This window comes from Ambystoma mexicanum, chromosome 9 (genome assembly GCF_040938575.1).
Source record: "Ambystoma mexicanum isolate Mex_15411 chromosome 9, UKY_AmexF1_1, whole genome shotgun sequence".
In the NCBI taxonomy this organism is placed as follows: domain Eukaryota; kingdom Metazoa; phylum Chordata; class Amphibia; order Caudata; family Ambystomatidae; genus Ambystoma; species Ambystoma mexicanum.
In genome coordinates this window covers 458065232-458087670 of record NC_090931.1, presented here as the reverse complement: position 1 = coordinate 458087670, position 22439 = coordinate 458065232, and the positions used below count along the sequence as shown (strand labels likewise).

At 49.1% G+C, this 22439-nt stretch overlaps 1 protein-coding gene across 4 annotated transcripts in view; it reads left to right on the top strand.

Moving 5' to 3' along the window:
• CUX1 (cut like homeobox 1) overlaps positions 1-22439 on the top strand; it is a 2307153-nt gene that overhangs the window by 903792 nt on the left and 1380922 nt on the right. For all 4 annotated transcript variants that reach the window (XM_069614989.1, XM_069614986.1, XM_069614987.1 and 1 more), the window contains exon 12: positions 1845-1903. In XM_069614989.1, the coding sequence (XP_069471090.1) occupies positions 1845-1903 (59 nt within the window). The remainder of the gene's footprint in view (positions 1-1844; positions 1904-22439) is intronic.

The following is a 22439-nucleotide window of genomic DNA, read 5'->3' as shown; positions in this document are numbered from 1 at the left end:
AGCTCCTGGAAAAGCTGGCTTCTCTTAGCTTAATCTCCATTCCGACTCTGTTGGCTCCCTCCATGACCACCAATCTGGCTTCAGAGCTGCCAGAAGCACAGAAACTGCTCTCCTGAACATCCGTGAAGACCTGCTCTCCAACCTTGGCTCTAACATTCCCTCTGTCCTCATTCTACTCGATCACTTGTCTGCCTTAGACACGGTCAACCATTCCATCCTGCTCAACCGTCTTTATGACATCCTGGGTATCACTGAACTGGCTCTGGCCTGGCTGACCTATTTTCTCTCTGACCCTCCCAGGTCCAACTTGGGTACTTCCAATCATCTATTTCCCTCTCTATCTGTGGTGTTCCCAAGGGGTCTAACCTCTCACCCTGGCTTTTCAAATTTCCAGTGCTATGCTGATGACACTCAACTCATTTTCAGGCTTCCTTCGGCCCCTCCTCTCCTTCTCCGATTGCCTAACTGCCATTCAGGGTTGGTGTGCTGCCAACGATCTCTGCCTAAATTTCAGCAAGACGGAGATCCTCCTCATCGGGACACGTACACCCTATTTCCCCTCACCCTCTGGCTGCCCTCCCTTGGCCCTCCTCCTAACCCCACCAACGAGGCCAAGAATCTCTGGGTTATATTTGATGCCACGCTTTCCTTCTCGGCCCACATCTCTGATGTCATAGTCAAATTGCCTACTACATCTCCTCAGAGGTACTCTTCCTTTCCTCTCTTATCCCCAGAAGCTTACTATCTCTCGAGCCCTGGTTTTCTCCGGATTGGACTATTGCAACAGACTCTTTTTAAATCTACCTGCCTCTACTCTCTGCCCTCTACGACTCATTCAGAACAGGACTTCGAGACTTGTCCTTGGCCTCAAGCCCTGGGATCGTATCTCTCCAGCTCTGAAATCTCTCCACTGGCTCCCAGTGGATGCTAGGATTAAATTCAAATCCTCTACATTGTCCACAAGGCTTTCTGGGGCCTGGGTCCAAAATACCTTTAACTAGCCCTCCGTAAATACCTATCCTGTCGAACTCTTTGCTCCTTTACCTCTACCTCCAACTCCCTCAGGGTCAGTTGTTTTTCAAAGAAACCAGCTGGGGGTAGATCTCTATCTTCGGCTCGGGCCTCCCTCTGGAAAAGACTCCCTGCCACTCTGAAACTTGAGGAGAACCATCTCCAGTTCCGGAAGCATCTCCAGACCTTACTATTTGCCCCTCCTCTCCCCTGCTTATCATTTCTCTCAGCACTGTGCACCTGGTCCCCACCTGTCTTCCTGCCCCAGGTACCTGCTCACCCTGCCACCCTCCCGAACTGCCTCCGGGCAATCCCTGCAATGGGGTCAGTATCTGTAACCATACAGCCCCCTCCACCCCCCCCCACTATTGTTTCCTGCACTTATCAGACATACCCGGTCTGCTACCTCAACCTAGCACTTACCACTTGTGGCTGCACTTACACTGTGTCCTTACTATTTATTTATTATTTATCTGTATTTCCTTGCCTATGCACTATCCACCTATGCCCTTTCCATGCACTTTTTCCCTTTTCCCTCTCCCATGCACTTGCGCATTCTCAATGTGACTGGACCTAGTAAGATTGTTTTTTTTTGTTCTCCCCTGTTCCCCCTCCCTTTGCCTTGTCGCGCTCTGAAACACTTGTGTATGAGCGCGATACAAATACAAACATATCATAGCAGGATGTATTTCAAACTATGTCGAAGGTATGAGTTAACACACATGAAAGGTTAGTCATAGGTTTCTGTTGGATAATGTGCTTATTTACATGTTGTTGTAACGAGAATAAAAGGTGTGCTGCCACTGCAATGACAGTTTCTTTTGCTTTTTTAGCTACTCGAAGAAAAACTGAAAGGTCAGGCGGACTATGAAGAGGTTAAAAAGGAATTAACGTAAGTGTGTTTATATAAAAGTGATGAGGACTGCCCCTTCATAACATTGCAGAATTAACAAATGCCATGTTGCGTTACCTAGAAATGAATGCATTGTTTAAGATTTACCCATGTCCCCTGGCAGCACACACTGTTAATGATGCATATTTGTTATTTTTAAATGGTCAGTAAAGCTAAAGCTTGAGAATCTAATTTGCTTTATCGCAAAAGCTTTTTTACTTCAATTATCACATTGTTGTCTTCTTTAGATTAACACTATTTATCTTTATAGATGGTACGTGTATTTGCATAATGTATTTAAGCTACATGCATACAGGATTCTCCTGAGGGGATAGGGTGAAGGAAGGGAAGTGAGAGTGGCGGTATTGAGGTAGAAGGGGGGAATCGGGGAACCAAATGGGCAGATTTGGTTAATAAATCAGTCACTTTAACAGTGCCAAAATAGGTAGCATTCTGAAAACTGGTGGCAACATTTTTAAATAAATAATGAACAGTAAATTGAGTAGTTCCTGACAGTTGGACTCTGTTTGCGACAGGGAGGCAAGTCTTTCAGAACAGAAGAGGCTGTATGACCTTTTTAATACCCAGTCTTTATACTCCTGCGTCTCATCTCCTTTCCTCCCAACTTATGTGAATTCTCACAAAGTGCGGAATTGACCAGAGCTTCAGCAAGCAATGTGCACTCCTCCTTTAAAAATGTACACGTGGAGGCAAAGAACATGTGCAGAGCATGGCCACCCCCTAACCTCTACCCCACCACCACAAAGGACCTTTCTCTCAGTCCCTTTCTCTGTCAGATGGGTCAGACACCTGAGAATTGTTGGTTTTCAGTTGTCACTTTTCACTGTTTGTGATTTGTCCTTTTCTTTTTCCCCTGCTCAACTCTGCTCTTTCCCATATATGCCAGGTAAAGAAGGGGTTCCGGAGTACACCCTGTCTTACAGGTAGTTTTCAGCTGCTGATCGTCACAGATCTTTGGGCTCCATTCACAGCTGGCACTCCTGTGAGCTCTGTGACATACGTTTCACAGAAGGCCTTGAAACATCAGTTGGTGCAGTGGGAGGAGTGCTTCCAGTCTTATATGGATCACTGTCGATTCATTGAGTCGAAGGAGGTAAGTTGGATAATTTTTTCCTTTGCACCCTGCCCATGCCCCCTTTGTTGGATTGACCGGGCTGTGAGGTAACCTGCGGGACCCAATCCTGTAAGCTGCCGCATTACTGGGGTTCACACTGAGGTCTTTGAAAAGGCTGTTACCAGTGTTTGCCTTGATGCTTGCACCAAAAGCCCTTCAGGCCCTGTTGCCAGACTCCAGTCCGAGGAGGCCTTTGGTCTCTGAAACAGCTTGTACCAGGAACATTGTTTCTTAGTGATATTCACCGCGTACGGGGAGATTAACCCAGGCCCATCCCCCTCTGCTGGCTGAGTCTGAAAGTGAGCATCTTATGAGACCTTTCAACAGTAGGATCCACAATCTGCTTTTGCTCACATAGCTCTGCCACCCTTACAGTCGCCACCTCAGTGCTTCGGCTGTGAACCACGATGGCACCCAGCTCTTCTGCATTGACTGTGAGGCTCTGATTCTTACTTCAGTGGCCGCTTCAGAGGTGGCAGCGGGAGATTTAGACTGGTTTCTTCCTCCAGTTATCTCTGGGTCTTTGGGGTTTCTGCCAGCCCCCCTACCTGAATTTGGTTTCCCAATGTGCACAGCTTTTAGGGTCTGCCTCTGTCATACTCCTATGTCCCGTCCCCTTTCCTCCATCCTTGTAGGCGTCCCCCAACATAGTGACGGTACCGGAACCTTTGAAAGCAAAAAATTGAGCTTCTCCAACATGGGGTCTGGCATGGATTCACATGCTCATGAATATTCCCAGTTGTCAGGCTGGGAATCCTCGGTAAAGAAAAAATCAGTTTGTTTCATTTCTGAACTGTCTTTCTCCTAACAACCAATCACTGGTCTCTGGGTAATACTGCCACCAGCCAATGACTGCCCTCTACCTAAGCCCTTGCTCTGGCAGCCATCTTCAGATTTTTACCGCACGTTCCAAGTGTTTGGAGTCCTCGTGTCTAGCTCTCAAGCTTTTACTGCGTTTTTGTGTTTGTTGACAGTTTACTCTATTTTTCGGTCAATCGGGTCTTGTGCTCCATCAATCAGCCTTCCGATTAACAGGAACCCGTTTTTCAGATTCTCCAGCACCCGTCAAGGGCGGATTTCGTTGAGTTTCTTCGTGGAGGCTTCCAGAAGATTCTCATGCTTGAGCGCCAAGTGGACCATGTCGGAGGAAAATGATTCAACTCCCCTGTTCAGGATTTGCTCCAGCTGCGGCTTGCGGAATGTCTTTGCGGACGACAAGCATTCCAAGTGCCTCTACTGCTTTTACCCGAAGCACAAAGAGGAGTATTGTGCGTTTTTTTCCCACGAGATAGCACCTCACACGATGAGGGATCAGCACAGGCGGCTGAACGAGTAGCCACAGGCCAAGGCCCCTGCTCTGGATGGGTCCCAGCAGCATGCCTCTCCATGTTCCAAGAAGGCAGAGCAGGCTTCTAAATCCTTTGAGGGCGCCCCTCCCGCGGCAGTCCAACAGAAGGCTAAGCACCACGAATCCACTGCCACCGGGAGCACTGGTGCGACAGGCTCCTCTGCGGCCAGGGCGCGTTCAACGTCTCCAGCCTCTGTCACCAGTCAAAGCTCAGGATCTTCGGCCAAGAGGAAGTCGGACCATCCGGGCAAACTCTAGGAGAGGCTCAAGTACGTCCCACCAGAGAAGTCCAAGGGGGAGCACGGCTCGGACCCTCCTCCTAAGGACAAGGCCAAGCAGGACAAGGCTCCGGCCCTAACCGTGAAGGCCCAGGTGCCCCCACCGAAGGCCCAGCCTTCCATCGAGGGGGTGGCAGCATCTCTGAAGAAGACCGCCGAGGCCGCCCTGCCGGATGCGACCCCCCCCCCCCAAGGCCAGGGTGTCCCTTCCTCTCACGAGAGAGGCTGTGTTCCAGCCCATAGAGAAAACCCCAGAGAAGATGCCAGTCATCTCCCTGAGACCTTCATCGCTGGAAGCAAATAATTTGGGGGGGGGGGTGCGGTGGCCCACCAGGGTACGGATATCTCCTATGAGGAGGAGCTTGCTGGTCTGCAAACCATCCTGGAGGAGGGAAATGTAGGAAGCAGGCCCTACAACAAGTGCGGCGACGACTGGGAGGACACAGTCGAGGAAGAGCAGCAAGGCAACGATGGCCTGGGCTCCCAGCCGGTGCCCCAGCGGCCTATTCCGCCTGCACCTCAGCTGCCACCTCACCTCAGGTACCTCCTAGAGATCGCTCAGTGGACATCCTTTCGGTTCTGCATACGCTGGTATTAGAGATCCAGACGAGGATGCCTATTGTGCCGGCAGCCCGCCCGCCCGCGGCCCCAGCGACTGCTGACACCCCCACAGGGGAACCCCCGGCCAAGAAGAAGAGGGTGCAACCTCCACCTCCTCACCAACCTTTGCCACTATCGCCCCCCTCTACCCTCTCAATGGATGCCTCGGTCCTACTCCTGGATGACATTTGGTTGGAGGGTTTGGCGCTCATGAAGAATCCTTCCACGGCTCCGGCGAAGAGGGATCGCCTCCAGAAGAAGTAAAGTTTGCCGGACTCTGTGCCCAAATGCTTACGGGCTCAGCCTTCCCTGGATTCTGTAGTGTCCGTGGCAGCCAGGAAGAAGTCCTCTGGTGGCTCGGCCTCGGCAGCTACCACCCCTCCAGACAGCGAGGGCAAGAACTTAGATGCCATGTGATGACGGGTCATCTGTTCTGCAGCGACTACCATCAAGGCCGCCAACTCCCTCGCCATCGTTGCTCGCTATGACAGGGAGGTGTTGTTCAAGATGGCTCCCATGGTGGATTTCCTTCCCGATGACATGAGGTCGAAAGCGTTGGAGATTCTACAGGAAGTCGAGGTGGCGTCGGACCATGCCATCACGGTGGCCACGGACATCGGCGACGCGGGGTTCTGCCAGATGGGCAACAGCATTTGCCTCAGTCGTGGCTGGCTCAAGGCCACCAACTTTCGGCAAGACGTTCAGTCGAAGCTGCTGGACATGCGCTTCGACAGGGACAATTTGTTTGGGAAGGCTGTGGATGATTCTCTCCAAGCCATAAAATCAGACACAGAGACGGTGAATGCTTTAGGCACGCTTCAGCAGCGGAAGCCGTCCTTTCGGACCTCAGGCGGCAAGTCCCAAGGATCCTCCAAGGTGTTCAGCGGGGGTTCCTCTTTTTACCGCCAATCCTCCTGCTCTTCGGCCCAGGAGACTAACCGGGGCCGCTCCAAGACCTTCGAAGGAGGACGTCGTCGCCACGGACCCCAGGGTGGGCCATTGACGTCCAAGCAGAATTGAATCAGCTGTGGAGTCTGGCCCCCACCCGTGCACCCCGGTGGGAGGCCGGCTAGTAAACTTTGTCAGCGTGTGGAAGACCACCTGCACCGACCGTTGGGTGCTGGACGCTCTCGCCTACGAACACACCCTGGAATTTCAAAAGAAGCGTCCCCTAATACCACCAGTGGTCTGGCAGGAAAACCACATCCCACAGTTGTTGCTGGAGGTGCGGGCCATGCTACGGAAAGGCGCGATAGTGCTCTTCCCGGAGAGTCTCCGGAATGTACTAAAGGAACTTCCTCGTCAGAAAGAAGACCAGGGGCTGGACGCCCATTCTCGACCTTAGTCGACTGAACAAATACATCAAGTCCCTAAAATTTCGGATAGTTACTATTCAGCATGTGCTCGGACAGCTGGAAGAGGGACTTCCTGTCGTCGTTGAACTTTGAGGATGCATTCTTCCACATCCCCATTCACAAAGAACACCGCAAGTTCCTGCGTTTCGTGGTACAAGGGAAGCACTACCAATTCAAGGCTCTTCCCTTCCGATTGTAGTCCGCGCCAAGGATCTTCACCAAGTGCCTGGCACCAGTGGCGGCGCAGCTATGACTTTGCAGGATTCACGTCTACCCTTATCTGGACGACTGGCTCATCCGGGCCAGCTCAAAGGACATCGCCGTCGACCACACGGCGAAGACTGTGCACCTGCTGACGAAGCTGGCGTTCTCGCTGAACTTTGCAAAGTCCTGCTTGATTCCATCGCAGGACGCACTGTTCCTGGGATCCCGACTCAACACAGTGTCATGCCTGACGTCTCCGTCGGAGGAGAGGATAGCGGCCATCTTGGGCAAAGTACGACTGTTGACCCTGAAGATCGCAAGGGTGAGGTACATCAAGTCTCTGCTCGGCATGATGTCTTCATGCATATATTGAACCAAAAGAAGGGATACATAAATTATAGATAACACAACATATTGTACCCTATGATAACCAGTATCTTAATGCAACCACATGGCAAATGTGAGCTGCATATTCTGTAATTAATAGCACACACAATGTTTCCTAAAATATCATATTTTAATTCATTGACTTACTCAAGCACAAGTATCAAAAAACATTTAAAAACAAATATACACAACATAGCAGTATACAAAGATAAAAAATTATTCACCTCACAGAATCAAGTTCACAGATGCTTGAAACACCAAAAACACAGTAGTAACTTAATTTATCTTGCTTCCTACTGTGTTAACATAGCCCGACTTATATAAGTTTCTGTCCTTAACGTTGTGAATAACTGGACATTCTTCAGGGGCAGACATTTGCCTTGTGCTGTAGGTAGGTCTTTTTTCGTTCCTCTACACATCAGATACCTATATCTAAGGGTACATACAAAAAACAAACACATTACTAAATAGGCATTTTGTGTTTGATTATTAAACCTAGCCAAACCCTAATCACCAATAAGGTGAACAAGTATACAATTAGTAATATACCTGAACAAAGAACTTGTAGAGATAAATGTCTTCAAGTTCATAAACAATTCCAATTCTTGTTCTTCATCTTTCTAGCGGAATGGAAAGTTCACTCTCAAGGACCAATACCTAAAACCAATTCCAAACAAACTAACTTCAGTATAAAAAATGGTAAAAGTTTACCAAATTACTCGACCAAGTCACCAAAACAACCAAAGGGCATAAACTTAAGCCTCACCCATGAGCATGGAGACTGGTCTCTTCTTTAAGGAGAAAGTTTTGATTCTTCTCTTGGAGCAAAATTAGGTGAGAAGTCTTCAATTAGAAGTACCATGACTCTCTGGCAATCGTTTGATTACTAAAACAGAGGGGTGTGGTACAACAAAGCACTCAATGGTACAAAGTATGACTGGGCTAACAACCCTACATATTCTAGAACCCACACCATCCCCTTACCTCAGTTCATGCTGTCTGCTATATTTCAAGCAAAAACACTGGACCAGCACTAAACAGGCATAGTCATGCTCCAAATGGTGCCTTTGTGTTCCGTTACTGACAGCCAATCTCACCACCTTGCCTGTAGTAAAACATAGACTCAAAATTGCCACATAGCTGGAGAAAGTTACAAAAACTGTCATTCACTGCTGTATTTTACCACTAGTCCCAGCCTTCCCCTTACCTCTCAAGGATGTAAAAACGCGATTCAGTAATGCATCTATCTCGGTCCTCCCTGCAGTAGAGATCCGACCCTCAGCCGTAATGCCAAACGAACGCGCGTATTGCATCGCGAAAATGTGCAATGTGATGCGTCATCGCGCTAAACATTGCGTGATGACGTCACACGTCGTAACGCCCGTGATAAAAAGAAAACCTCAAAGCATGGTGGCAACTAGTTGATATTTCACAAAGCCTCCAACTTCTCCACCATCTTACTCTGCCGTCAGCATATGTGGGCACTGCCTCGACATCCCTACACGAAGAAATGCAAAAAAGGAGAGTCACAACCCTCTACCTCCTTTATTCCTAAGTGGTAGTGCAAAAAGGTCCAAATGGTGCTTATTCCTTTTGTGTCATACACAACAAATATCACCATAATGTACATCGAAGAAAACACAGATGGACAAACCAAGTAACTCACTTTAGTACAAAATGTAGGTGAAACCCATGTCATTGTAAATATACTGCCCTTTAGCCATTTTAACTGACAGTACAATTGTAGTAACTACATAGGAATATCCTATCAGGAAGTGCAATATTCCATCCACCGGGCTATGTGAGTGCCGGTCTTATTTTATATTGTGCCACTCAATATTTTAATTTAGCCCCGTCACATGGCTCTTTGTTAAAAAAAGATGAGTTTCTGCTCCAAATTGATTAATGTTCTGTTAATTTCTTCCTGTGTTCTCCCGTTTACCTTCTTCAAGATACACCACTCAAATTCCATAAAGGAATGACCCATCTCATCATAGTGTTTCACTAATGGTGCTTTGTCAGTATGATTCTTTAGACCGCTCTTATGTTCAATCATGCGCGTCTTGCACTTCCTGTTAGTTTTCCCTATATACAGCAAGGCACACGGACATCTGATCATATAAATTACATTTTCTGTTTGACAATTGGTATGTTCTTTTACAGTCCATTCTGAATTCAAACCTAAATTAACAGAAGTCATTTTGCGTGTTAACGGGCACATTACACAATCACCACAATAGTGGTGTCCCACTACTCGAGGTAAACCCCATAATGTACTTTGTGTGACATCAGAGTTAACCTTATGTATGTTGTTTTTCATTACCAAGTTGCGAATATTAGTACTCTTTTTGAATGCCACCATTGGTGGCGGAAATGTCATGGTCTTTTTCCAATTCCTGCAGATAATATTCTTGACTTTGTAAAATACATTACTAAAAGTATTAACAAACACCAGATGAATCTCGTGTTTATCTTTATTTTTCTTTTCAAATAGAGCTTCACGATTGTTATTGAATGCTCGCTTTGCTGATTGTTTAACAATTTTAGCAGGGTAACCTCTATCAATCAATTTGTCCATTAATATGTTAGCACCCTGTTCATAATCAAGTCTCGTGCTGCTATTCCGTTTAAGACGCAAAAATTGCCAAAAAGGTAAGTTGTCACGAACATGCTTGGCAATGATGGCTCTTATAGTGGAGAAGAGCATTTCTGTCAGTACCTTTCACAAAGGGTTTGACCCAGAGCTTGTTGTCTTTATGATATATCGTCAGGTCCAAATAGTTGACTTCAGTGGAGCTCATGGAAGTTGTGAATTTCAGGTATCTGTTCTGATTATTCAACCATGCCAAAAAATGGTTGGCCTCATCAATCGACCCATGCCACACCATAAAGACGTCGTCAATATATCTCAACCATTGTATTCTTCGAGGTCTGAATGGATTAAACCCAGAATATATCACTGTTTGTTCCACCATATGGACGTACAAATTGGCTATATTGGGGGCCATGGCTGCACCCATGGCCTTCCCTTCTACCTGTACGTAGAATTGACCCAGAAATTGGAAGAAATTAACCGAAGCTGTTTCGGCACACCATAAAATAAAGGCGTTGCTCACAGGATGGTTGTCTACTCGTTGTAACAATGTTTCCTCCACCGCTTCCAAAGTCGCTCTTTGAGGTATGTGAGTGTATAAAGATTGTATATCTAGACAAATCAGTACGTCTCTGATGGGATCAAAGGACATCCCTTCGATTTTCACTATGGCATCCCTGGTGTCTTGAACATAAATTTTCATTTTCATTACAAATGGATGTAGATAAATATCTACATATTTGGGAAAGGGTTCCAGAATGCATATACCTTGTTCTGCTGTGCAGGCTACGGATTTGTCCGCTACAGGAGTTCCTCGACGCCCAGTGGATACAAGTATCGGGAAGCTTTGAGGACAAGATTGCACTCAACAAGAGTTTCCATCGAGCGATAAGGTGGTGGGGAGTTCGCAAACATCTGTCCGGAGATGCGGATGAGATGTCACGACTGACGCCTCCCTGGAAGGATGGGGAGCTCACACCGGAAGCCTTCACGCAAGAGGCCTGTGGCTACCGGAGGAGAAGTTGTTGCATATCAACGCTGGGCATCTGCAGGGCGGCTACGTGGAGGTTGACGCACACCTTCACAAGGTTCTACTGCGTCGACAGGGATTCATGGGAGGAGTCCAGAGTCAGCCAAGCAGTGCTGTGCAACCTTGAAGCTTGAAGGTGAGCCTGGTGAGGAGTTAAGAGATGCTTATGTTGAGCCTTTGCCACCTCCTGTGGTTATGCATGTGTGTAATGCTATGTATTCTTTATTCATGAGAATGTGAATCCATGCCAGACTACATGCTGGAGAAGGAACAAGTTACTTACCAGTAACTGTTGTTCTTCAGCATGGGCCTGGCATGGATTCACATGTGAACTCTCCCCCCCCCCCCTGGTTGTTAGGGGAAAGACAGTTCAGAAATGAAACTAAAACTGATTTTTTCTTTACCAATGATTCCCAGCCTGACGGGGAATATTCATGAGCATGTGAATCAATGCCAGACCCATGCTGGAGAACAACAGTTACAGGTAAGTAACTTGTTACTACCCCTTTAAATTCAATATAGCGTGCAGGGGCATGGCCTCGGGCATGGGAACGCCCCGCTGAGGCCCTGGCCTACGGCGCCTCACCTCAGTCCCTTTTTCCGCTCAAACGGTGTTGGACCTGACAGCAAGCAGTGTCTTTTTTAGCTTTCCTCTTGCTTTTTCAATTCATATTTCACTTTCCTTTCAGTGTCTCGCCTCCCCCAGCGCCTGTCGACCGTCAAGAGGTGTGTCTCATGCGACCGTTCGTTCCCGGCTTCAGAGCACCATGCACTCTGTCTTGAGTGCTTGGGGCCCGACCACCTCTGGGACTCATGTTCGGCCTGCAGTGCTCTCGGTCGCAGGGTATTGAAGAATCGTTTATCGCAGTTGAGTGAGATCTTCCACACTTCTCTGCCCTTTAAGGACTTTGTCTCCAGGACCTCTCGTCAGTACATGGTTGTCCCTCTGTTCAGCACGTCTCCACAGTGCACAACGACTCCCCTGTGGTTTCTCCGGATCAGGGTTCCTCGGATTCAGGTTCTGGCAAGTCTGAGTCCTCTAAGGCTACTGGCTCCCAAGCCGAGGGGCACGGGGACAATACCAGGCTGTCCTCAGAAGGACCATCAGGCTTGTCCTCTTCAACCCCAGGCGGTAAGGGATCATAGATTGCCTCTTCCAAAAGTCTGTCCTCGACTAGATCCAGCACTGCTACTGGCACAGGTGCTGAAGGCTCCCAGTCTACCGAAGCTCGTTCAGAGGTCGTGAATTGGTGTGTTATGACTACCGGCCGTCCGTCTGAGGGCTCAACGCCTGCCAGAGGAATCCCGGAGTTCAACGCTTCTGATTCGAGTGCAAGACCCAAGCTATATTTCTCGTGGCTCAGGGCCTTTGCAACCTCTCACCCAGGGTGTGACGCAAGGCTTCAAAATGGCAGAGTGGCATGTGGCAGAGCCTGCCAGTCATACAGCCATCTTGGATCCAGCTCAGGACACCCCAGGGCTTCCGCCCATTCAATGGGCTTTGCAGGATGATCCCAGCATCCTTGTCTCTGGAAGCGGCAGTGGATCCTATGGTGAAGGTTTTTGGTCCCCTCAGGGCTAAATCTATCCATCACAGCTGTACAGATACATGCACCAGGTGCCTCAGCGATTTGACTAGGATCGGAGCCCCAGTGCCTCAAAAGGCTGGGCCCCAAGGGACCCGGTGTCTTGTGAGGACCGCTTCTCCAGCATGGGGTCTGACATGGATTCACAGGCTCATTAATATTCCTTGTCTGGCCAGCAATCCTCCGTAGAAGAAACAGTTTCACTTACAATCTGTATTTCTGCTATAAACCAATCACTGACTTCAGGGTCATACTGACCTCAGCCAATGACTACCCTCTCCCTAAACCCCCTCCTCTGGCAGCCATCTTCAGATTTATACTGCACGTTCAAGTGTTGGGAGTCCTTGTGCTTTTCTCTGTGTTTTTGAGTTTATTCGTTAAAATGTCCAATTTCGGCTAAGAAAGCCTGTGTGCTCTTTTGTGCTTTCGACCGGGAAGCAGGGATCTGTTTGTCAGTGTTTTGCGTCACCCCCTCAAGGGCAAGAATCGTAGTGTTTTCATCGAAAGTTCCATAAATCCATCAGGTCTATACCAAACGCTGCACCATGTTGGAGGAGAAAAACAGAGGTTCTCTCTTCAAGCTCTGCTCCAGCTGTGGACTAAGGAATGTGTTTGTGGAGGACAAACACTCCCAGTGCCTCTACTGTCTCCATCCGGACCACAAGGAGGCGGATTGCGATATTTACCTGGGATTCACCAAACGTACCATGAAGGATCAACACTGCAGATTGGCGGCGTGGCTCAACGCCAAAGCCTCTACCCTGGGCAGCAAGCTGAGGAGCGGGCTCATGAGTCCTAGAAAAGGCCAAGCACTGCAAATCAGTTTCCGTCAGTGTCGCCACGCAAGCGGGTCCCACGACGAGCAGGGTGGATCAACATCACCATCTGCCTCCATTCCATCTCAAGCCATAGCTCCAGCTCGTCCTCGAAGAGGAAGTTGGCTAACCACAGGAAGCTGTGGGAGAAGCCGGAGAAGGCCAAGGCGCCGAGTAAGGTGACCGACTTACCCTGAAGGCCCAGGAGAAGTCCTTGTCAATTGAGCTGGTGGTGGCCACCCTCTCAAAGTTGAAAGGGGCTGTCCTGGTCCAGGGGACCCCAGCTATGCCCAGAGTGGCCCTTAGTCCCAGGCGGGAGGCTTCGGCCAAGCCGATGGAGAAGACACCGGAGAAGGAAATGCCAGTCCTGAGCCCGGCTGCAACACCTCAGGATGCAAAGGGGGTGGGGGAGCAGTAGAGACTTCTACAGTGCTTGAAAGCACAGATATTTCTTCGTTGGACAAGGACTTGGCACCCGTTCACACAGTAGTGGCGCCCTTGGGTGGGGGGGGGTGGCGGTGCACACAGTAGTGGCGCACTTGGGGGGGGGGGGTGACGGTGGGGGGGTGACGGAGGAAACGCTGAGGAGGACGACGATGAACCTGTCGAGAGGGACGACAGAGACAAAAAAGATGTAGGCGCTGGGCCCAACAGGCCTACTCCCCCTCCACCTCCCAGAGACCTGTCGCTGGACATCCTCTCCACACTCCACAGACTGGTGTTGGAGATGCAGAAGAGGATGCCGATGACAACCCCGGCACCGGTGGCCCTGGGCCCACCGCTGGCGAAGAGGAGGAAGCGGCACCCCACGCCGCCTCACATACTCCCCGTCCCCCCGCCCCCCCAGGGATATGGGGGGGTATACGGTGACGACTGATACGGACTGCGGCGTGTCCCTGCGCCACCGAGAGCATCTCCTCGGACAAAGTGGGTTCATGAGCTTTATTCTCTTAGTTACAGGTTCAGTTCAGAAAGTAGGAGAGAGAAGATCAGTAGCTTCCACCCTGGTTCCCTGCCCAGCTCCAAGTCCCCAACCGTCCTTTCTGGAACACGCAGGTGCCCCAACACTCCAAGCTCCACTAGCATTCCAACAAAGCCCTCACACTCACACAGACATCACTCATATAGGATACCACACAAAACTATACTGATGCTGACTTATGGGTTAGAGGTATTAATATTTTCAAAAAGATCTTATTTGATAGAATGGAAGGTGTTATGTGGAAGTGTTGTCTTCGGCTTTCTGGCTCTTTCCCATTGATTTTCTTAAGAATTGAACTTGGATTGCTATCTTTGGACTCTTATCATGTAACAAAAATTAAGGATACTAAATCAGATTATGTCTACCTAAGCAATCCCTACTTGAAGAGCTAGGTGATACTATTTCAGCAGGTACTTCAATAGCCCTTAATCAACTATATTCTCCAACATGGGCTCTGGCATGGAGTCACATGCTCATGAATATTCCCCGTTATTAAGGAGCATTCTCAAAAATGTGCTAATTCCCTTCTACCTTACAGCTCTTTTGCTGGACTTCAGGACTTTTAATTTCTAACCTGGAGAGAGTGAGCATTTTTTTTCTCACTCATGTATTTTTATTGTGATTTATTCTCCGTTTCTATTAACTTTGGAGTTTGACAAACTCCATAGGCATCATCTTTTACATTGTGTCACACAGCACCTTCAGTGCAGTGGCATAGGGAAGTCTTATATTTCACAAAAGGTTAAATGCCTTCTCTTGGTGAAGCTACTGTTTCCAATAGCAGTTAAGTGAAATTGACTTTACTTACAATATGTAACTTTCTAGACCCAGCACAAACTATTTTACCATAGGGTGATGAAGGGGTTACTCAGTATCCCATTTGCCTAGTTTCTCATGTAACATTTTTATGTTACCCTTTCTACAATTAATGGCTGGTGGCAGTGGTTTACTTTTTACTACTATTGTGTGTTTTTACCGCAGGCTGCGTTCACAGCCACATTAAGGCAGCCCTAGCAGCCCTAGCCCTAGCAGCCTCACATTGGAACGCCCTACCTCCGCTCCTCAGGGGGATTGACTCTCACCTAGCCTTCTGCAAAGCCTTAAAAACCAGGCTGTTTGTCTAAACCTTCCTGCCTTTATATCTACAGGCATACGAACGTCATTTGTAACTATGCTCCGCTCCTCTCTTTGTAACTAAGTACCTTTATGTTTCCTATGTTTACATAATCTTGCTGCTTACGCCTTCATGTAATAGCGCCTCGATGTCTATGGGCTGCAGTGCGCTCTACAAATGTAAAAAATAAAAAAATAAAATAAGGCAACCATGGCTGCCCAAATGGCCCGGCCTTCTTTTTTTTCGCCATTTCTTGCTGGAAAGGTCCTTGATCTATTTACTCTGCTCGCCAAACCAGGTTTGGTCCCTTTGTTCGGTCTGTCTTTGGCGGGATTTTATCGGTCTGTCTTTGGCGGGATTCACGAGTGAAGCCTGCCTCTGGCTCCAGTATGTCTGGCAGGGACAGGAATTGAGGGAGGTGCCCGAAACTCCTGTGATTAATACCCTTGATTACAGGAATGCACCCAAAGGTGATTGGCCGGCTAGCTGTCCGGCAAGGACATCTACCCTGCTGTGTGATTGACAGCTAGGCTCGAATGAATGGGAGAAACCTGCATAAAAGGTGAGGATTTTTGGCTTGGAAGGTAGAATCGACCACTGGACGAAGGAATCCGAAGAAGAACTTGGAAGAGGCGCCTGCTGCAACTCATGAACTGTTGGTTTGCCAGAGGGGAAGCCCTGCTGCTGTGCTGAAGCTCCGAATCCGCCTTCACTAGAGAAGCCCTGGACAACTTTTCCCTTTTGAGTAGGTGGGACCAATCAACTCCAAAGGAAGCCCGTCTGGACATCCTCTCGGAGCTGGCTTTACTTCCACTGCTAGAACTGAAGTGCCAGGGTGAGGAACACCAGATTGTGTGCGTTGCTTTTAAGTCGGACACGAGCGCTAGGAAGATCCTCTGGACTTCCCTGATGCAGGACTGACCAGTCCTGAGCCACCTTAGCAGAGTGCTGGACCCCAGAAGCAAGGAAAGTCTGAAGTGGTATCCAAGAACCGCAGTGTTGCTATTTTCTGTCATAAGCGAGGAGCTGAAACACCAAAGAACCGCTGAATTGAAGTTTGCCCTTTGCTGAAGCTGACCTTCCCACTGCAGAGCAGGAGTCCCCAGACGTCCTCACTCTTGTCCCCACGACTGAGGCCCAGGAACAACAGGATCTACAGAGCTGTACAGAAACAGAAACCAGCTGGAACCATTACTTCTAACCAGAGGTACTGTAACATCTAAGAGAACTTGACTCTTGTTGTGTAGTCTTACTTACTCTCAGTTGAGACCGGTCTTGGTTACCTTGCAGAGTTTCTAAAGCTTTGCCCCTCACAAGCCTCCCAGCTTGTGGCCCTTCAAGTGTTTTATTTTCTACAACCACTTCCAAAATCATTGTCCAAGACTTTTTACCTACCTGCAAAGATGTTCAGCTCCCCTTGACATTGTGCAATTAACATTGGCTGTCCTGGCTCCCTGAGAGACTCCTCTTTACCTCTGACTTTGTCCTTTGTCATTTCCCGTTGGAAAGGGTTAAACTTATTTGACATTGGAGGTTTTTAAAAGTACTTACCTGTTTGTGAATTATTTGTTAACCTTTGCTTTATTCCTCTATTCTCTTATACACCAAACTCAGTATTGCTCTAAATTTACTAGTTATAAATCAATGTCCACCGTGTCCTAACTATTTAAGTCACCTGAGTGTAGTTGGTGTCTGTGTGCCATACCCATAAATCATCTGATTTAGAGAAACCAAGTGTGTTTTGAAGTGTATTATAAGTGTTATATATATATATATATATATATATATATATATATATATTTCTGAGGCTTGTGGAATCTGCTTAGATCACATGCTGTGCATAGGCCGACATCTAGTGGAAGCTGCGGAGTATTACAGTTTGTTTTTCGAAAGTCGAAAATGGGCGTCGACACAGGCGTGCCAGTAATACTATCCCTAGTGTGACGTCCACTGTACCCAAGATCCCTCACGCGTGTAGGATCCTCAGATTGTTTTTTTCCGCCATACTGGTCGGAAGCATCTTGCGGAGTTCCCTGGCCTTAGCCATACTTTTGCTGTTATTATAATTTTAATTCTTATTCATTCCCTTCCCCACCCCAACGTCGACCCTCAACCTCGACGACGGCTGGAGAAGTCATCGACCGTCGACTGCTGCACGACGGATCTGGGCCTCGGTAGGCCGCTGGCCTCGGCCCGGGCCTAGTAGGCCGCTGGCCTCGGCCCTTACAAGTAGGGAGAGTGGGGGGTGGTACATACTCTTCACTCTTGATATATAGTTACATTTATATATATTCCTACACTTAGCAGCCCGCTGCCTTAAGGTGCGTATGGAGGGTACCCCTTTTCAATTCTGCCCCAAGTGCAATCGCAAATACCCTTGGGTCGACAGGCACGCCACGTGCAATCTCTGCTTGCCGAGGGATCACCCCGAAGCGAACTGCAGAGCGTGTAGTAGGTTTAAACCTAAGACACTTAAGGACCGTTCGACAAAGCGTTGGGCCCACCACGCCAGGCAGGAGGCCATGGCAGCGGAGGGCGCCTTCAGCGATGGCAGCGACGCCGTACTTTCGGACGGCGAGGGCATTACGGCGTCGAAAGACAGCCGACGAGCGCAGGTCCCCGACCTCGGAAGGTCGTCCGGCAGGGCGGCTATGGGGAAGACCCCCGGCGACGCAAGCGCTACACACCTAACACACACTAAACACACTAAGACCAACCGGACCTCGACGACGTCGACTTCCCGGAAAGAGGCACAAAAAGAACGGTCCGACTCGGTGTCCTCTGGGCGCTCTCGATCGAGATCGCCTCACGACGCAAGGCAATCATCCACTCTTGCCAAGAGTGCCTCGCTACACACACTAACGGAAGTTCGATCGTCGGGAGACGAAGACGACTTCCACCCCCAGGCCGCGCTCCAAGATACCGAGACCGCGGTTAACATCAGTGAGGCCCCACGCCCGAAGCACACAGATACCTCTCCAGACCCTCGACGCCAGGCGTCGAAAGTCTCTGGGGCCCCCAAGGGACAGGGAAAACATTTTTCCACGCACGGAGAAGGGGGGAAACAGCGGAAAGCACAGCCTTCCACCCCTGTAAAGCCTAAGCAGACAAGCAAACACAAGTCTACCCTTGAAAATAAATCACCTGCTAAAGTAATACCCTGTTCCAGGGAATGGTCCAGTGAGGACATAGACAGGGTTATGTCTAGGATGTCTTCCTTGGCTGATTTTTATGATAAGAACCCAGAACACTTTCTTTCATATAACCCTCAAGGGGCCACACCCTCAGGCTCCTCCGATCCTATCCCGCTAAGTAAAGAGCCCCGGGTCGAAAGACCTGAACCCTTCAAGGTTCAGCCTTACTCCACTCCATATTCTACTCCACTCCCCAGTTATCAGGGACAAGTTTTCCCTGAAGAGGACCAGGAGTTTGCATTTATGGAAGAACAAACCGGGACAGATTACTATGCAGAGGATGAGGACCTGGAGGAGGGAGAAGATGAGCAGGAAATTTACAGAGTAGATTCCCCAGTACAAAGCGAAGCCCCAGTTACTGACTCTCCAGTTGATAACCAGCCCCTCCTTAACGAGGTTCTCGCTCGAGCAGCGGAACACTTCCACATCGACACCCACGGTGTACAGGAGGAAAGGGACTTCGCGGAGGAGTTTGTAGGAGAGAGAAGACCGGTCGCTCAGACCATCCCTATCCTCAAATCCATCCAACGAAGAATAGATCCTTCCCTGGTGAATCCTAACCTCACCAGAGCTGTCAACCCCAGAATTGAAAAGATTTTCCGGGCAGCCCAGTCTGACCCTCTGTATATAAAGGGACATCTTAAACCAGATTCCCTAGTGGTGACCAACACTAGAAAGAGGGCTGGCACGCCCTTATCTTCATCAGAAGCTCCTCCCGACAAGGAGAGCAAAAAACTTTACGGGTTTGGCAGAAAGGTAGCCTCAACGTCCGCCTACCAAGCAAGGATTGCGAATTCCACCACCCTGTTGGCTAGTTACAATTGCCATCAATGGGAAGAAGTCGCGGCGCTCATTGCCTCTGCTCCAGAACCGCTAAAGGGCCAGCTGGCTCGGATCTCGGCAGAGGGGAGAGCCGTGTCTGGTTGCATTTTAAAAGCAACTTTCGACGCCGCTGACAACGCAGGGAGATTGATAGCAGAAGGTACTGTTATCAAGAGACATGCGTGGTTACGGCAGTCGGGATTCAAGACAGAAACCCAGGCTTCTTTAATAGACAAGCCAGTGGAACCCGACCTATTGTTTGGGAAAGCGGTCGAAGACGCACTTAAAAATGCCAAAGATGAATATGAGACTCTCAAATCCCTTGGCCAGCTTACCAACAAACCCCCTAACCAGAGGGGGAACAATAATTTTCGTCGCCCACGCGGCCAAAATTCACAAAGAGGCAACTATGCCCAGGGACAAGGTACACAATGGAATAACAACCAGCAGTCTACCCAGAGTTACGGCAGGGGTAACAAGAGAGGTCGTGGAAGAGGCAGAGGCAGCCCCAACAAGGGCGGGGGCACGCCTCCACCAAAACAGTGACGCTCAGTTCAGGGTCCCTTGCCACGCAACCCCAGTAGGGGGACGCATTTCCACCTTCACCCAGGCTTGGGAAGGGATCACCTCAGACAGATGGGTGCTGTCAACAGTATCCGCAGGATATTGTATAGAACTACTGCAGCGTCCCCGGAATCATCCTCCACGACAAAGAGTGCACTCCCTAGAACATCAAAGGATCCTTCTCGAGGAGATCGCCATTCTGCTAGAAAAGGACGCGATAGAACTCGTCCCAGGACACCAGGTAAACAAGGGTATCTATTCAACTTACTTCCTTGTGCCAAAGAAAGATTTGACAATGCGCCCAGTATTGGACTTACGGCCTGCCAACAAATATGTCAAGCCCCAAAAATTCCGTATGACCACGCTACAAGAGGTAATCCCCCTCCTAAAAAAGGGGGATTACATGGCAACCTTGGATATGAAAGATGCTTATTTTCATATTTCCATGCTCCCAGCGCACAAAAAGTACTTGCGCTTCAAGGTGGACAGTCGCCACTACCAATTCAAGGTACTGCCCTTCGGGATAGCTTCAGCACCAAGGGTATTCACCAAGGTACTGGCGGTGGCGGCTGCACACCTACGCAGGGAAGCAATCCCGGTGTACCCTTATCTGGACGACTGGCTCATAACGGGGGAAACCCCAGGAATTTGCAGGTCAAACATTCAGAGGACTATCGACCTCCTCCACGAATTAGGCTTCTCCATCAACGAGAAAAAGTCAAGTCTGGTGCCAAGCACCTCAAAACAGTTTCTAGGAGCTATCCTAGATACTCAGAAAGGATTGACCTTCCCTTCGGAAGAGAGAATTCGGAATATACTTCTGCAAATTCCGCATTATCAGTCAGGTCAACAGATAACAGTACGCAAAGCTATGCGGTTACTGGGCATGATGGCGTCATGCATTTACCTGGTCCCCCACGCGCGTCTGCGCATGCGTCCCATGCAGGAATGGTTGGCGAAACAGTGGTCTCAGGCAAGTGGTCATTGGGACGATCTAGTGGTCGTTTCGCCAACACTCGTACAGAGCCTACACTGGTGGACAAGAGAGAATCTCGCAAAGGGGAAACCCTTTTACGATCCCGAAGTACAAGCCGTGGTGACTACAGATGCATGCCTGACTGGGTGGGGAGCTCACCATCTCCACCACACAGCTCAGGGTCTCTGGTCTCACTCAGTAGCCAAGAACCACATCAATCTGCTAGAGCTTCTGGCAGTATTCCGAGCGCTAAGGGCGTTCGAGCCCCATCTACTGAACTTGTCGGTGCAGATCAGGACGGACAGCACGACAGCCATGTTCTATCTGAACAAGCAAGGGGGGACTCGTTCGCCAAATCTGTCCAAGCTTGCCCAGAAAATATGGATATGGGCACTCAGACGGAACATCTTCCTGTCATCGCAACATGTTCCAGGGGAGCTCAATTCCCTAGCGGATGCTCTAAGCAGAAACTCCCTCCCGGAAGAACACGAATGGGTCCTTCACAGAGACGTAGTAGAAGATCTCTTCTCTCAGTGGGGTTTCCCCACTATAGACCTATTCGCCACAAGCGAAAACAAACAATGCCCAGGATTTGCATCCAGGTTCCCCCAGCCGGACTCCCAAGGGAATGCCCTGTGGATGAACTGGTCAGGGATGTTTGCGTACGCTTTTCCACCAACTCCTCTCATCAGGAAGGTGGTGTACAAGATGAACAAGGAATCTATGACGCTCATCCTAGTTGCTCCCATGTGGGCGAGACAACCATGGTTTCCACACCTACGCAGGATGGCGGTGTGCGAACCCATCAGACTCCCAGCCTGGTACAACCTACTGTCCCAGCAACAGGGTCAAACAGTGCATCAGGAACCCAACTCTATGAACCTAGCAGCATGGCTCCTGAAGTCATAGAGTTTGGACATCTCAAATTACCACAGAGGTGTATGGACATTCTAAAGGAGTCCAGGAAACCAAATACAAGGCACTGTTACTTTGATAAGTGGAAAAGATTCGTTATCTGGTGCCAGAATAAACAAATCAACCCGGTTGATTGCACTCCTTCCAACGTTGTGACATACATGCTCCACCTGCTGGATGCAGGGTTGGTTTTTAACTCGCTGAAAGTACACCTGGCAGCCCTCTCGGCTTACACCACATCCCATAACAAGGTCTCGTGGTGGAAAGTACCAGTGGTTAAAGCCTTCATGGAAGGAGTAAAGAGACTTCACCCTCCTATTTCGAACCCACCGCCAGGATGGGACCTCAACGTGGTGCTAGCTAAGCTCATGGGACCCCCATTCGAACCCATGCATAAAAGTAGTCTCAAACACCTGACTTATAAAACGGCCTTCTTAGTAGCCATTACCTCCATAAGAAGGGTCAGTGAAATTCAGGCTCTGTCAGTGCAGGATCCTTTCTTTACTATCCACAAGGACAAACTGGTTTTACGCACACACCCTAGGTTCTCACCTAAATTCATATCCAAGTTCCATGTAAACCAGTCCATCGAGCTTCCGGCTTTCTTCCAGAACCCGCAAAGCTCGGCTGAGGTGAAA